This window comes from Pholcus phalangioides, unplaced genomic scaffold (genome assembly GCF_987345545.1).
Source record: "Pholcus phalangioides strain wild (caught in Gottingen) unplaced genomic scaffold, Ppha-v1.0 ptg000015l_1, whole genome shotgun sequence".
Taxonomy (NCBI): Eukaryota; Metazoa; Arthropoda; class Arachnida; order Araneae; family Pholcidae; genus Pholcus; species Pholcus phalangioides.
The window spans coordinates 6,588,746-6,606,539 of NW_028301608.1; the positions used below are offsets into that span (position 1 = coordinate 6,588,746).

Sequence of the window (17,794 nt, forward strand, 5' to 3'; positions counted from 1 at the left end):
CGAATAATGTAAAATAGTTATGCATTTCATCTATATAAATATGTATAAATATTTTCCTACCTCCTTTTTTGTTACTTTTGGGTAAATTTATCAATAATTATATCTGGAGTGGTTTGTGTCATTATTTAGATGTTTTTTAATTCAATATATGGTTTATACTAAAAATACTAATTATATTGTTTTTTCAGTAACGCATTTGTATTTTTTATCTTTGTGATTTTGCCCTGGTTTCAAGGTACAAGACCCCTTGTTGTACCTAGTGTGGAACGTTTTTGCCTTTTTTAAAATCCACATTTCATGATTGCAGTAAGAAAGATTATTTAAAATTAATGTGATGTTTCATAGAGTATAAAGGATACTAAAAATGAATTCAGTGAAATTTTAAGGTAAAAATTTTGACTGAGAAAAGCTTGAAGTGCCAAGGTATAACAGTTTCCCTATATATTCATTTTTAATGTTAAAAGCCGCAATAATGTAATCTGAAGACCGAAAGAAAAGGAGCTTTAAGGGTGTCAACAACGTTTTATTAAGACATTTTTTATCTTGGGTTACATCGATGAAAAGTCATGAGTTCAAAAACAAATCGGAAAAATCTTTTTGTCACGTCTTTACACGCTTTGATTCTTCTCTGTTTATGTTCTCCATAATCTTCGACAAAAATGGCTTCTCTTCCGTCTCTTCTTTTAACTTCTCCAAACCTGTTGGATTAAATAACAAAAGTATGAATATCAATTTCACAAACTCTTGGGATTAGGAACTCTAGATTAAAAGGAACTGTTGGTTAATTACACACAGAATTAATTTGCGACCTGAGCAATTGTGTGAAAGCTCACTTTATTTAATGAAACGGTGGCTGCTTTTGTTTTTTGTCTCTTACATTTTATCCACATAATATGAACTTAACTGAGGGTTGAGCAAACACAAAAAAAGTGTTTTGCGTCTTCTTCAGAAAGAGTACGAGAGTGATATTACCCACGATTTATGAGCTTGGAAATGAAAATTCTAGAGATTCATCTGCCGACTTCGGGATTTCTTATACTTAAACCATTTTCTTCTCCGTTGAAATATTTTTAGGCTCCTACTGTTGCAAAATTACGGAATATTTCCTTCAATTTATTTTATTTAGTCTGAGCTGACGCATTCTTTGTGACTGAGAAATTAACTCGTTAAGGGAGTCAACACTACACGTCAGAACTATATAGTAATGTCTGTTTCATCCCTTTGAAGTCACACTTGCTTCCTTGGCTCAGTGGGCGTGGTCTCGTAGCTAGTGCGTGACGTCGCTGCTCAAACACTTTTTTTTTATCGGACGACATCGACGCACGAAACGTGCTGAAAATTGACGTGCCTTTGTTTACAATTTCCTCATTTTACTGTTTTTAAGTGAGTGATCTCTCGCTCATGGTGTTGTTTTAGTGTAACAGTCATGCGCATGGGGTATTTAATTTTATAGTCTGTAGGCTAAGAAATAGATTGAATCCAACAAATAGTTGTTAAGTAAAAATATATCTTTTGATATTAGCATTCAACGTATGAATTTACTTCAAATATTATATATTAGGATTTTTTTTATATTTGCTTTCCATGTATTATCACGAACTATCGTAATTAATAAGGTAGCGAAGCGGACGCACTCTCGGTCCAGTTTGAGCAATGACGTCAGCTTGTATCTCTTGTATATTATGTATATAACACATCATGAAACAGCACAGCTTTTATTTTAAAGCCTTAGCTACACGTGTACGTCACTCGCTTAGCTTTTGCTCGTTTGATCTGAGTCCACGTATCTTCTGTTGCCAATCAAGCTTTTACCTAGGAAGATCTGGAAAGCCAAGAATCCGGTAGCAGTCAATTGATAACGCTCCGCGCCGTAACATGACTCGAACGGCTCGACACGAATGTACACACACCTCTTTGATGTACCAACAATTGGCACTCACGAAACCCGATGCGACTCGCGATTTGAGTTTGCTGCTTTTTTGACTCATACTGCCCATCTCCTAAACCAGAGCGGGGGAAAGGGGGTAGCAATGCCTTAAATTGGCGATAACACAGGATTTCCAGCCTAAAGGTAATCAAAGGAATGGCTAATATATTGAGAAAACCTACATGCGCGGTTTAAACTTGGAGTTCCCACCAAGGTGACGCATGCGCACTGTCGACAACTATTTAGAGACGATTTTCGCAAAAGTTGCGCTGACTATACTAGCATGGTGATGCCGTGGTCGCCTTAAGTTTGGTCTTCTGTAGTTTCCCAGCTTCAAGGTGTTAATGCGAGCCGATTTCCAATTTCAAACAGGTTTCCTCTACAGAGAGAACAATCAGAGCTACAACATTTAAAACTCAGAGTGAACTTTTAATACGTGATACGTTTTTTTTCCAAGTTCACCTCAGCATAATATCGAGAAAGTATGTTTCCCTGCTAATTACTGCTAAAATTGCTGAAGGATGTGGAAATAAAGGGCTATTACAGGAAATACGAAATAGTATTTCACGAAAAAAAATATTGAAATGATCTGATGACCATATTTCATAAAATTCGGTGAGCTGTGCGGGAAAAATTTCAATAATCTGTAGAATACGGGACATCGTCAATTGTCATCAAAAACATTGTCAGAAGTAGGCACAACCGTGCGCAATAAAACTGCGGACCAAATGTTAAATCTGACAAATTTATATGTAAGATGAATATTTATAGTTTTCTCCATAATTATCATAAAATAATTTATATTATGTAAACGCTGTGTATTCACGACTTTAGTAAATATTACGAATTTAAATAGGTATCGTTGAAAAACGGGACAAATGTTTTAAAACGAATCAGTATAATGAAAATCACAGGAAATGTTCAGTAATACGGGACACCAGATGTCAGAATGTTTCAGACATTTCACTGGTTCTTGTTTTCAGGAAGATTGAGAAACGCTGGTCTGAAATAAGTCTATGCATATTACATACACAATAATGTATTAGCTATAGCTTACTCTTACCGGCTCTCGTCCTTCATCTAAACTGATCTCTTGGCATTGCGCTTCGTAAAGCCTTCGAAGCCTGTTCTGTCGATTTCGTCAAAGTTCTTCTTTGCAAGAGAGCTCGTACCCATACGGTACGGTCCTCCGAAAGCCCGTCGGGCAAGTGCCAAGGTATTGTATCGTCCGCCCCATCTTTTCTGCCAGCCGTTGAATCCAACGTTGTCGATTTCGTCGAAATTTCTTTTGGCTAAACTTAAACTGCTGGTCGGTCTCATGCGTTTAGATTCGCCGAAGGCGACGCCGCTGAGCGTGTCCAGAGTTCTCTTTTGGGCCATCATCCGGCTATCCTTGACGGCTTTGTCCAGCGCTAGCGAAAGATCGGTTCCTTCGATATTCTCTAGGGCTCTCATCACGGCCCCGTCTGTCATGTGTTCGAGAGCTGCGAGAGCGTCGCTACCTTTGTAGTCTTTCAGCAGGTTGAAGAGCTCGTCGTTGATCAGACTGGAGTCGTCGGGGTTCCGTCCGGTAATGGCGTTGTCTAGGGCCCGGAGCAGGTGGCCGCCCCCGATGCTATCGAGCATCCTTGCTTCCATCAGTGAACGCAATACTTTGCTAGCTGGAAAGTCGACTTCATGCCTCTGCCCCATATCCCCGATGTTTCGGCGGAGTACGTCCCCTCCACTGATTGGGTCGAGTTGTCGCGAAACGTGCTGGACATCTGAAGCCTGGAATGACAACAAGGGTGGGGGTAAAGTGAGCTTCTGTTAACTATAGTTTAACATTCAAGCATTCACGACTGTTATCATAGCAAATAGCACAGCAAAGATATTTGACATTACTACTACTACTGTATCGAACATGCCCCTCGTACATATTTCTCTGTGGAATTTGTAACGAATCGGTACATGTCGGAAAGTGTTGTGAGTGTATGTATATTCACGGCCCTGACGTACTTCTGTTGTTAGAGTTGAATTTGTTTCATGTTCTTGTTAGTGCCGTCATCTGTGTTCCATATTTTGAAGTAAAGATGGTAAGTATTAAGAAGTCACCAACGAATAAGGTAAATACGCGAAAAATACAAAAAAACTCCTAATGCATTTCGACACACAGTGGGTACCGTCTTCAGAGAAAAAATATTTAACCGCTAATCAGACACTGACCATGAGAAGAAGAAGAAAAGAACTTTTTTCAACCTTACACGTGCTTTCACTGTAGGAAAGGAATTGCAAAAGAAGTGCTACATGTAAACGGATCATAGCGACTATTACGGCCCGATTCGGACATTGTGAACCAAGTGCAGAAGTTTTTGTCAACATGGGAGCCTTCTGGCCCCCTACATTGTCTTGCAGATTGATAACAATAACTTACAGTGAAAAAAGCTGGTCTGGTTCAACCTTAGCTTCGAAATATGCAAAAAACGCAAAACTTTCGATGGATACTGTATTCGATATACATTTTTGATGACTATAGACGAATTTTTTCCCATGTCATAATGTTAGTCCGTTCCGTACATTGCAAGAGTGATAAAAATATCCAAATGACAATATTATCTGTCATTCTAATAAGCGGCGTCAACTGTATAATAGAAATAAGCAAACCGTATTAAGTCATCACTTCTATCGGTGTTTCTCAAAGTGTGCGTCGCGGCTTCTAGGGGCATCGCCAATCTTTGTCAGGGGCATCGCGACGAGCTGGAACTATTGACTTGCGCCTATTATTTATTCTTTGAAGGGGTTATTTTATATGAGAAAAAATATCTACCTCCTAACTATTTTGGGGGAAGCCACAGACTAATAATGAATTGGCCAAGGGAGAGACACGGGTGACAGAAGTTTGATAACCACTTACCTAGATGTTCATCTTGTAAGAAAAGAAAACGATGCTGGTAGGCATCAGAATTGACAATACTATCTTCTAATGTTATTTCAGGTTCGACGGTGAAGAAATAATGGCAACTTATTGCGTTGATAATAATTATTTTTCATTTCCTTTCTAATCTTTTTTCCCCAGAAACATTATTACTAAAATACGTTGTCCACATGATTCAGAGCAATAATGGAAACTGCGACAGAGTGGCAAATTCCTTTTCGAAATTTGCTGGGATACACGAGAGACGTGGAGAAACAAATCGCTCCTAGGAATTTTAAATTGAAGAGAATTTCAAAACACAGAGCGTGTGAAAGAGACGTTTTCTCTCGGATCAAATTCAAGTTATTACAGTCTCATCACTCCTGAGAAACAGAACGACCCGGAAAAGAATTTCTCGACCAACCCGAAGCCATTTATTGAAATTTAAGATGGTACGCCATGGCAGGCATTCTTTGAGAGTCGAATTTTTTTATGGATCATTGCTCCACGGTTACATGTAATCAATGCAAAATATCGAGTATGAGACAAGCACTCGCTTCATTTCTTTAAGGGCCTTGCAGATGCATCATATAGGGGGAATACCGATGACAATTAAGAATATGAAGAGATGGTATTTTTCCGGCCTGAAATATACGGAGAAATTGAATTTTCGGGATGTTAATGCCGAAACTGATATTTGGAAAGAAAAGTGATTTGCCTCCTCCGGGAATCGAACCTGGATTCCCTTGCATACCGGGCAAGAGTGCGCTAACCAATACACCAGAGACACACTTTCCCCAATTCCTCCTAACACTCATTAGTAGCGTGAAGTGTTGAGTGGAGTCATAGCAGCCTCCCTTAACTACAGCAATTTTCGCCCCAGTTGGCGTTTTTGTATGAAGAGATGGTATTTTGAATGAAAAAATGGGAGGCTGCTATGACTCCACTCAGCGCTTCACGCTACTAATGCGTGTTATGAGGAATTGAAAAGTGTGTCTCTGGTTAGCGCACTCTTGCCCGGTATGCAAGGGGATCCAGGTTCGATTCCCGGAGGAGGCAAATCACTTTTCTTTCCAAATATCAGTTTCGGTATTAACATCCAGAAAATTCAATTTCTCAATTCAGAATATATTTGAGAGATTTGAGAATTTTCAAAATTAATTCCAGGGCTACCAAATTGTGATCGGTTACCAAACAAATTGCATAAATAAATTTCACAGATTTCTTCCATCAATCGCTCGTACTCCTTCAATAGAGATTGTTATTGAAAACTTTTATCTCCAGAGTAACCATGTGACTCATTCACTAATCTTCATTGTGCCAAATTTAAGTATAAAAAATTCTCCGGCTTAACTTTGCTTCATTTTGTTCGTCGAGCGATCTTTTAAACATCGATGGCATTAGATACTATGAAATGACATACGAGTCCTCTAATATTCACATTCCGTATTAATTTATTTGGATTGTTCGTAAGGGGCAGTTCAAGTATTACATCATCATCGATGGGGGAGGTGGGAGGGGTTTTCGATTTCCTGACTTTTGATGACAAGGGGGGAGGGGGGTTTGGATAATGATTACGTCATCAACCACCCTTTATGAAAATATGAGTTAGGATTGAGAGGGGCAGAGCTGATGACGAAACTTTGCTGACAAGGGGGGGGGGGTCAAAAATGGCTAAAAATTTGCTTACGTAATACTTGAACGGCCCCTAATTGTTTTTGATATGAGCCGAGATAGAGAGTCACCATAAATTTCTGTTTCGAATCGAAAAAATTAACTGATGAAGTTAGAACAAGAGTTTTTGACTTTTTTGAGCAGTGATCCAAACTCAACAAAAATGGGACTGTTTGTTTCCCGAAATCAGTGAAACCTGTGACGCAATAAGAGCGTTTCTAACAGTACCGTAAGGGGATTTGTACGACTCAGCTAGGAAGCTCCTGCGAATCCAGTTTAGATCGTGACTAGTGTTCGCCAATATGTATCTACATGCGTGATTCACGCATCAAAATTCGATTTTACTCCTCCCAATTTCATTGAAGAAGGAAATTACTCTTTCAAATTTTAGGTTTTGTTTTTTTATGGTGATATTTCTCTGTTATTCGTTAAAAGAAAACATCCCTCTATTTAAAAAATTATCGATAAAAAAAATTTGGAGAGGAGTGAAATTACTTTTCAAAATCTTTCTTCGGATTACACTCGGCAATACAGTATTATATAACAAGTAAGAAACATCGTTGAATTGAAGCTCTTGCTGCCACCTATTATATAAAACCGCAACTGTTATATCTCTTTAATCGAAATCTGTGACCAGTTTTCAATTGATATGCCTCATGAAAAAAAATATGGTGTGGTATTAATGAATATATTTTTGAACAATAATATAAATTAAAGTACCAAGTTTACTGCAAAACTTTAACAGTATTCATTTCGCAAAGATTTGTTAACAATATTCTCCTGGCTCTTTCATTCTCTACACATACATACACTATACACCTTACACACATGCACAAACTTGTCTTTTTCCTTCACATACCACCCCTGGTGATCTGTAAGCCGCCAGACAGCCGGCAAAGGCTGGGCAGCGACGGAAACGTTCAATTCTGGTCTGTTAATCAACCTGTTTCTGGTCTATATTTTTTTCAATTATAATTATGAAAAGTTGGGAGACTTTACTAATGTTAATTTACCACACACAAACAACAACTGTTAAAGTTTTGCAGTAAACTCGATATATTTCAATTCATACTATTGCTAAAAGATATTCATTAATATCATACCATATTGTTTTTTTTTTCACGCGACACATTAATAAAAAAACCGGTCACACCGATTTTAATTGAAGAAGTTTAACAGTGTTATTTGGTAGGGGCAGCACGAGAGAGAGAGAGAGAGAGAGAGTTGAGTTCAATGATGTTTCTCGTATAATATAGGAATAAACAGCCTTTCCATTCTGCGGGCAAGATATGTGGTATTTATGCCACTTGCGGGCCATAAATTGCATGTAAAGAGTGATAAGGAGTAACCACACGATCCTCTACTTCCTCATAAACTGATACATAATCATTGTTTATCTCTGATTGTATTTCCAATTAGATGCAATGCATCACAAATTTGTTTATTTTGTAATTTATTTCATCTAATACGTCCAAAGTTTGAATTTTAGATAAAACATGTTTTTCCAAATTTTCCTGCATTCATTTTCCCCCCATACCCTTGAGTTAGCACCCCCTCCTACAGTGACAACCAGTGGGGCCGAACGGATCAAATAGACACTTGAGGGTGAAAAGAGTGGCAAAAACCAGTCGCGTGGATAATGTTGACCATCGAAATGGGTGAACACACGATAGAAGATGTACCACACAGGCATATATATAAACTATCTATAGACAGGAAAAGATGTGAGCTCCTGTACGTTCATAAGATTGCTCCGTAACCAGATTTGTTATAAATGTGTTCTAATTACGTGTGCGCTATATTTTTCAACCAGAATGTCGGTGGTTCGCTTTGAAGAAGTTCCGGTCTGGTGCAGCATCAATTGCTACCAGCTTTCCATGTCGAAATTCAAAAATGAATGCGTTTATGCAAAAATAATCATAGTGTCCGGGATAGGAACATTCTTGATCAACAGCATAATATGAATCCGACTATCAAATATGACGCATTTTTGCTATTTGGAATTATTAAGTGTATGCGTAGCCTAGTCGGTTAGAGTTTCGAGGTACAATTGTGAGTATGGATCCACTTTGAAAAAGATTCATCACATAGTGAGCACAACACCAAATACGCATACAGATGCAAATACCGAGCATACAACGGGCAACTTGCTTTGACAGCTAGGCGGAAAGTAATAGAAAAAAAAAACATTTCTTCTTCTCAAACTTTAAGAACAATTTGTGTCCCCGAAGACGCAGTACGGTGAGAACAAAGTAAATCATTTTTGTTCCTAGAAATAATGAATGTAAATAATCTGTCAATCAGGAAGTCTGCAATTGGAACCAATAGCTCAAATAATGATCATAAATTAAATTTAACACATAGTATTTTTACCTGGTCGGCGAGCTACACAAAATGATCTCTCGCGAGCCAAGTGGCTCACGGGCCAGCTGCTGCCCCCCCCCAATCTATCTTATAAAAGCGACTGTATATAAAATGAATGTAAAGTATGCATGTTTAAAATATAATATTTGTGTAGGAAGAGTAAGCGATCTTTATGTTGTTGGAGAATAACCCAAGTGTGAAAGTATCAGGATAATCGACAAAGAAAAACAAACACTTGGATGGAAGAAATTGTTATTTTACGGTAAATTGCTCACAAAATATAGCGGAGCCTTGAATCTTCCAAGACAATGTCAGTCAATCGACAAATAATAATAATAAAAAAACATGCTCTTGTTAAAAAGTGTCGTTGGAAATGCCGCATCAAGATGCGCAGGTCACATAACACCAATCGTTCCCTTTTCGACCTACTTTCGGCATGTGTATAAATATCCCGACTTACATCAACCCGCATTTACGTCACTTTATCCGAAAAAAAATGATTTTTTTTAAATTAAATGCCTTTTGAGTAAATCTTGAAGGCTTTAGACATCACGTTATTAAACGAGGAATGTCTTCCCTCCAAGAGTCTCATAAGATCTGGGTGCGACTTATGAGCATACCATACAATCTTTTGAATTTTGGTACCATACCTGCATCACGCACACACAAGCATTACTAGCTGAATCAATTGGGGAAAAAACAAATAATTTCATTTTCATAATTTTTTTGCAATCGTGATTCGAATACTACATGAACTTCGCTTAAAATGTGACATAAAAAGGACTTTTTCATAGAAATTGGCATAGGCAGTTCAAAATTGGTTATTGCTTTTACCACTTTGAGACGCTTTCCATCAAAAAGTGTTATGAAAGTTCACTCCAGTAAAATTTTATACAAAAATGACTAATTTGGTGACACCCCATTTCCATCTTACCCATTATTTTTCCCCATTATCTAGATTTATTGGCGAGATACACAAACACTGAAAGATTGACAGAGTTCAAAATTGAATTGCTGCCAATTTCTGTGACCGCCAATTGAGGAAACACCCTTCCAGCTACAATCGGTCAAATTTACCAAAACTTATCAATTGCAACAGCTTTTGAAAGAGTCTGCAATGAATCACATCAGTGTTCTATAGTTTGTTTCAGGTTAACTTTGCAGTGAAGAGAAAGGTAGAGAGTATATTCCTTCGCCGCAAAATATAGTTCCCATACATCGGATGTTTCTGATGATCATTTATACAGAATATTTCAAATTTTTTTATGATTTCGAAAAAGATACTGAAAAATACCGTTTTGAACCAATGTATATTTGTTTAAAATTTTTAAATTAGAAAAAATATCGGTTACCATTATCAAAAATCCATGGCGAGCTCAAGAACATTTTGGCGCGATTTCCAAGAAATTTTCCCCGCCAATATCACTGTCGTGCTTTTTTTTTGGTTGCACAATTATATATATATATTATATCGTCATTTTGTTGAATTTTCCATTCAGTTCTGAATGTAGTTATAGGCCTACGACGAATATTCAATCAGTTTTTTTTTTCTCCCGAAAATTGCCTCCAACGAATTCAGATATTCACTCATAGATTACAGGAAGTGTCCCTCTTTCACGACAGCGCCGATACCGTTGTGAGAGGCTCTCTTTATGGGTGTAGGTTACGGTTCCACTCTTTATTACGGCGCCCCCCCTTTTTTTTAATTATCTATTTCTTGCCGTGTTAGTAGGATAGGGGTGGTTTCTGAATTCCAATAGCCGATAGCGGAGGGTGTTGACATAAGTAATTGTCTCTTTTGCGTCCACACCAACTTCTCCCCCATAGCACACACAGAGGCTGTCTCTCCAGATAAATATAAATAAGCAAGAGAGAGAGAGAGACCCACAATGGTTTAGGCTTGCAGTGTATTTTTTCCTTCTGTGACAGTTGTATCTCTTCACCAGAGATAGACACGCTAAAACGTTCTCCGTTCTTTTTGGCAATAATGCATAAAGCACGTTATTGAAAGGAAGAGGAATTTTGGATTGCAGATGGCCTGATGGAACACATATTGGAGCAACAACAATTAATAAGTAATAGAGAATCCAATAGTTCTACAACTTCAAGTCAGGATTCCATAGAATGGGAATCCGTAAGAAATGACTAAAACTGTAGTGATAATAAGTGGCATCGACGTATACCGTGCGTTTGGGTGGGTGAGCGACGGAAATTTCGGCAAGAAAAGTGAGTAAAAGAATTCTAAATTTTTCCGTATCATTTTTATTATTATTTGGGGCTATTCCCAAATTCAAACGTGAAAACCGGGTTAATAGAAGTTACTAAGATACTTTTCAATAAAAAAAATTTTTTTTTCGAAAACCGCACTTTAATTTATGAAAGTATCGACGATGGTTTTTTTTTTTCATTAGCTAATTGTTACTGACTGCAATTTTTTCTACAAGCATTACGTTATACGAAAAAAATAATTTTTTTCTGCGAGATTGGCGAGAATCAGCCATACCTTACCGAGGCCGCGCATCGATACATAGGTTAAGAGGCTTTCGTTGTCATAGCAACGAGTGATGCGGTTCCCTCGTAGCTTCCTCTTCACTGCAAACTTAACCTGAAACGGACTATAGTTCAGGAGAAATTTAGACTCAGATTTCAGACATCTTCATAGAAGTGGTGTCCCCTTATAGGATCTTTTCGCAAAATCAAAACTGTCGCCAAAATATGAACCACCAATTCCGAATTTTCATCGAATATCTACTTCGACGGAAGCCGATTTCAGTGATGCATTGCAAACTAGAGGCGACATTTCTCCTGAACTACAACACCGATATGGTTTAGTGTAGGCGCTTTCGAAAGCTGTCGCAACGGACAAGTCTGTTAAATTTGACTGATTGTATCTGATAAGGTTTGCGGAATTGACGGTCACTGAATTTGGTGACAATTCGATTTTGAACTGTGCCAATTTTTCAGTGCTTGTAGCTCGCCAATAAATTCAGATATTTTGATGAAAATGGTGTCACCTTATGTATAAGATACATTTTCTGCTCTTCCCAAATATGTGCTTAATTTGCTTGTGGCTTTTTCAGAAACTTCACAAATTTAGGTTTTTTTCAGACCTGACGCATTTTTATTCCATAATTCAGCGAAATTCGAAAAATGTTCGAGATAGGACAGGGTTGGTAGGTGTTGTTTCATGATCCACTTGGGCTCGTCTATCCCCCGCGGATTGAGTCACGTTCACCCTGAATATTTCATACACCTGCATCTTATAAACTTCAAAACCTTGGTTAAAACTACAAAACTTCGAGAATGACGTTGCATTCGAGTTTAACTGCATTTATCAATATTTCGAAACTGAGGGGGGAAAAAAAGAAGGATCTAAATTTCGACAAAAGACTGAGTCAGAGAAAAACTGCGTCACGCAGAAAAATATTCACACCCCATTTCAGGTAAATATCATGATCATCATCATCACCAAGAGAAATGGCGTTGTACGAGAACGATTAAATTTTTCATTTCCTTACTTCTGTCAGTTGGTTCTCAAAAACTGAAATTTAGAAATAAATATATATATTCCTCTCCCTGCAACAAAGATTCTCAACCCTCGAGGTTATACCACGCATCTCTAAGACGCCTAAGCACGATGCCTTGATACTCCAGCTCCCAAAAACATAAAATTGATCCTGAAACTCCAAAATATTATGATAAAAAACTTCTTTCGAAAAGACTGTTTGTTCAGAAGGAAGTATAAAACTGAAAATTTCAACTCCAGACGTACCGCACGGTCCAAAAAATATATAATAGTGAATAGATGGAATATTTCTCTTCTATCTACTAATTTATTGTTCAATCAGATGTTTGACGAAATATAATTTGCTAGTTTTCACTCTTAACTATCCAATCACAGACCCAACTACACGAAAGAATATACAATAAAACCCCTTTTTGCGGAACTCGCGGGACAAAAAAATTTGATCATAAATACAAATACAACGCCACAACAGGCAAAATGCCCAACGAGGTGGCTGAGAAAAAGATGCCCATAAAAATATGGATGCCATATATTTCAAAAATATAGCAACCCAATTAAAAATGCAATTAACAAAAATTGCAAACAATATATACACGTGATAAAATATTGTACAATGCCCATAAAGAATACTTATTCTAAGAATGGATAGCTTCTCGATTTACCCCAACATGTTTATCGTATTTCTTTTTAAACGTGTCAATTGTGTTACAATTTACTACCTCCGGGGGTAAGCTATTCCATTTATTAACAACCCTATTAGAGAAAAATTCCCTGCGACACTATAGCCTTGCATTGTCCTTCACCAATCGATACTGTTGTCCCCTTGTAAAAGCAGTCGATTGGCGGTGTACTAAAAGATTGGGTACTTGTTACAACAGTAAAATGCAGTATTAACAATAATTGAAATGGTTCTTTGCTTGGAAATGAATGAAATTCTGACAATATAAAATCATGATTGATCATATTTAAAATCATGAAAGCACGTAATTATTGCAAATACACAGAATTAAATTTTTGGCAATTTTTTACTCCGTTCTTTGCACAATTCCTCATTGGCATCTACAGTTCCAGCATAATTTCTTAAATAGAATTTCGTGACACTCACGGAAACGATCCAACCAACCATTTGAAGCTTTGAAGTTGATAAATCAGAGTTTTCTCCTGCAGGTTCTAGAACTTTTTCTCGTAAAATAAGGTCGGAAAGAGCTGAATTCTTGTTTCTCGCTGAAGCAAAGCAGCCGTACACAACTGTGTATATGGTCCTTTTGTTTCCGGAAATTTGTTTCTCATAGCTTGATTTCCGTTTTCCTGTTATTCTTCTTGCAAATGTTCCTTTTATTTAAAAATGGAACGTATATGTGTCTTTCGGACATTGAATTCATTCGTAAAAAAGAGCATAACTCCCATTTTATGTTTTCAATGTATTCGATATGAGATCAATTTTTTTCTCTCCGGAATCTTCACTCTTAACGTCTATTCACGCACATCAGTGCAGTCGTCTTTGTTCAGACACCGATGCATACGACTCGTTACAGTCAGAACTATCCATACATATCTGTTCAGTCAGTTAGGTTTCAGGATAATCGAAAAGGAATTACAAGAAGAAATATTTCGAGTTTCAATCTCCACATTTAAATATAAATTTAATAATAATAGTTAAATTAACAGACTTCGAAAATTTATGAACACGATGTGGCGGCATAGAATGAAAATTAAATAAGAATGAAATAAATTTTTATAAATCACACAAATTTAATTTTCAAAAAATAAGCCGCAATTTCAATTGCTTCCAAAAAACAACTCACCTTATCCAAGCAAACCATATGCAGATGAGGGTGAAGGGTGAAATAAGAAATTGAGATCAAATAAATTTTAGCAAATTTTTTTTTCGGCATTAAAGCTGCAATTTAAGGCTCTTGCTGAAACCCTTTTTTCTCGCACTAGCAAGCCGACAGCCGATGGGGGGAGGGAGCGAAGAGTGAAATTATGAATTGCGCTCACATATCAAGTGATATAGAGCAAGAATAGCAAAGAAATGGTCGTTCAGATCATTTTTATCATCAATAGGAAGAGAACGATAATTAATAGGATGAATAATTTCATCAAGTCTGCCTCCGGACCACCTATGCCATCGTCTAATGGCAAGCCTAAATTGCGTCCTCCCGGGCCTAAAATGTCGGATTATCTGCCGAAAAAAAAAGAGCAAAAATTTATTTGATCTCAATTTATGATTTTACCTTTCGCCCCATCGGCCGTCGGTTTGCTAGTGCGAGAAAAGAGGATTTCGGCAAGAGCCTTAAATTGCGACTTATCTGCCTAAAAAAAAATTTGCAAAAATTTATTTGATCGCAATTTATCATTTTATTCAATGCCCCTCATACCTTGGTTCAGCTGCATTCATTATTTCATGAATAAAACGAAGTTAGACGAAATCAAAATATCCCATTTTACTTGAAAATCTTGAAAAATTGGCGAATATTACCCACAGGCGGCCGTCAGAAATTTCAAACATTTCCTCGCAACAGAACTGAAATATGACGGATCGGATTCTGCACTGCACCTGATGAATGTGAATGGAAAGGCTAGTAGAGGCAAGGAGAATATTTTTTTTAGCTGAGACGAAGCGAGAGTCTCGTGGTTGCGATGAGTCGTGACGGATGTGTGTGAATAGACATTGAAGCAGGTTGTTTACATGTGCAATATTACGGTAGCATTAGGGGTTCTAGCACCCGCTTGACCACTTTTATCCTTCGTAAGGAAAGAAATGGGGAGCAGTCATTAGTGAAAATTCTCGAAGAGGGTTTTAAACCCGCTTTTTTCTATTTCCCACGTAAACGGGGCTTCAGTGATAGAGAGAGATGTTTACTAGCACTGGTATTAATTAGTGTGAAATCATGTAAAATGTACGAGCACAAACATAAAACCGACATCAGAGGTGCAAAAAATTAACAAAAACTTCAAGCCAAAGTTTCATTGAAAAGTAGTCAAAAAGTGCATAAAATACTGTATTCGAGCTTGTGCTGCCATCTACTGAGCATACTTCGAATCAAAAATTCGACTCCGTGTAGGGGTTTTAGTCCAAATTGAATGAATGATGAAAAAGGTGTCCATCAGACGGTAACCGTTCAGCGGGGGTTCAAAATACATTATTTAAATAGGCTTTTTTGCCGGAATATTTTTATTTCTCGTAAAACATGGGTGACCGTTTAGAGGGGTTTTACTTTGAGTGTATCATCGAACTTGGCAAAACATTATTGCAATTGAAATCGGCAATTCTCTCTCTCTCTCATCCAAGAAGTATCATTATTTTCATTTCATGGGGGTTATTTTCGGAACCAATAAATTCGATTGATTTTGTTCAGTGTGCCAAAATGAGATAAACTAAATAAAGTACTTGACCTAGATTTACTTATGATCAAATCTCGCGTTCTATAAATAAAATCGCAGAGGATAGACAGATAAATAGATCACTCATGTTTCTTTCTTTCGAGTATGAGCTACCCTTTTCTTCGGGCTACGTATTTTTTTTTCAATGAGTATTAATAAGATATTAATTTAACAAAAATGCTTGTTTCTTATCTTTTCATCCTTTCGTCAATACATATTTCTATCTGTGAAAATCACTAGCCTATTATTCTCTTGGGTTAGGAAAGATTTCAATTCTTTGAGGATTCTTCTACTTCTAGTAACAGAGACTAAATTATGGTGTTTTTGATGATGAACTAAGATTATGATTGCGGTTATTTGGCCAATTTTTATTTCTGATTGTTTATATTTTATCTTTGATTTAATTTTTTACTCAATTTATCTAAGAAGATTGTAACAACCCACTGGCTATGTGCCCATATATAGGACCATAACTAGAGGGGGGGGGGCAGGGGGTCAACTGCACCGGACAGCAAAATTTAGGGACGGCAGTTTTAAGTGGGAACAAAGAACACCATTACAAAATTATCGAATTTCAAAGTTGTGGGAGAGGCAAAATAATGTTTGCCCCGGGAGGGAAAAATACTAGTTACGGCCCTGCCATATATGACCTTATTTTGTTTCTGCAATCGGTGAAAGCAGGGATTATTTTTATGCGTTCAATGAAGTTCCGATGACATACGATACAGTACTTATACAGTATCGCCAGTGTGACAGAGCCTGTATGTCACTCGGTTTCCTCAACTTCAACTTCTAGTAACAAAATACAACCCCAACAGGGCCAAGTCTGAACTTTAAGGTGGATGTGACACCACTTGAACCAGGGAATTTCGTAAAACTTTTGCAATGTTCTGACACAGAGTGAGTCGCTAATTCAAGAAGAGAAATGACCTTGTTCGTTTTAAAAGTTCCCTCGCGCGCGGATCTGGGAAAACACTTGCTGAGAAGAAAAAATTGTGCATCACAGTGATCATTTTTTTCCTAATGGAATGGAGGGATAAATAAACAGTTTTTTGCAAAGAAGCCACCATTCTAAAGCCTACACCCTACTTTTTTCGGTGTCTTATCATTTACATAGAGCCACACTTGGGACTACTTTTTTTTTAATATCATTGATGGTTGTGACTTTCGATATTTTATCAACTGTGATGATATTCAAATGCGTCTCGAAGACATATTGCCAAATTGTTGCATGTCAAATTTACACCAATCCGTTCTTTCTCCTTTTCGTTGATCCATCAACGTGTGGGACATTATTCGGCTCGCTTCCACCCTGAGAGAAAATACTGGAGTGAAAAATGTTCAATTCTGCCGGTTCTCAAACGTCCAAACCAGTATTTCGTAAGTTATTTGAATATTTTTCTTCAGTATGGCTTCTGCAAAAAAGATTGTTTTGAAAGGTCACAGCTAAGGGAGGGTTATTCGCGTTCGTCTCCGCCTTTCAGACTTGTCCTGCCTTGATGAAATTCTTCAGCAAAAATGTGAAAAATCACTTTTTGTGAAGGACAAGACTCTGAGAAAGCAGATACAAAACGCACTATACGCTAGGATTTCAAATAGCCAAAGTTAACACAATGGCTCAGAAAATGTTTTCGTGAAAGCTCCAAAGCTCCATGGTGATACTGAAAACTGGTTGAACTCTGTCAAAAGCTTCCTCTGAATAGAGAAAAGACATATGATGCTACCTACAAATACAAATACAAAGGTCACAACAGGCACATTACCCAATGAAGTGGCTGAAAATTATGCCCATAAAAAATGTGTATGTCAAATATACCAAAACACTGCAACCCAATATAAAAGCATATATCACGAAAGGAAAAAAAAACCATATATAATTAATACTATATAAAACTCTGCCCATAAGAAAGAATATGGTTGTCTTGTTCTAAGTATGGATAGCTTCTCAATTCATCTCACTATGTCTTCTACTTACTTTTAAATAATGTGTCAGTTGTGTTAGAATTGACGACTATTGGTAAAC

At 37.3% G+C, this 17,794-nt stretch overlaps 1 protein-coding gene across 1 annotated transcript in view; it reads right to left on the reverse strand.

Annotated features, from left to right (window-relative positions):
- Nucleotides 1–502: 502 nt before the first annotated feature.
- LOC149075413 (uncharacterized) overlaps nt 503–17,794 on the reverse strand; it is a 30,073-nt gene continuing 12,781 nt past the window's right edge. Inside the window, exons 2-3 of the mRNA XM_089245394.1 lie at nt 2,991–3,697; nt 503–698 (exon numbers count right to left, since the gene is read on the reverse strand). Of these exons, the coding sequence (XP_089101520.1) occupies nt 3,008–3,697 (690 nt within the window). The 3' untranslated portion in view covers nt 503–698; nt 2,991–3,007. The remainder of the gene's footprint in view (nt 699–2,990; nt 3,698–17,794) is intronic.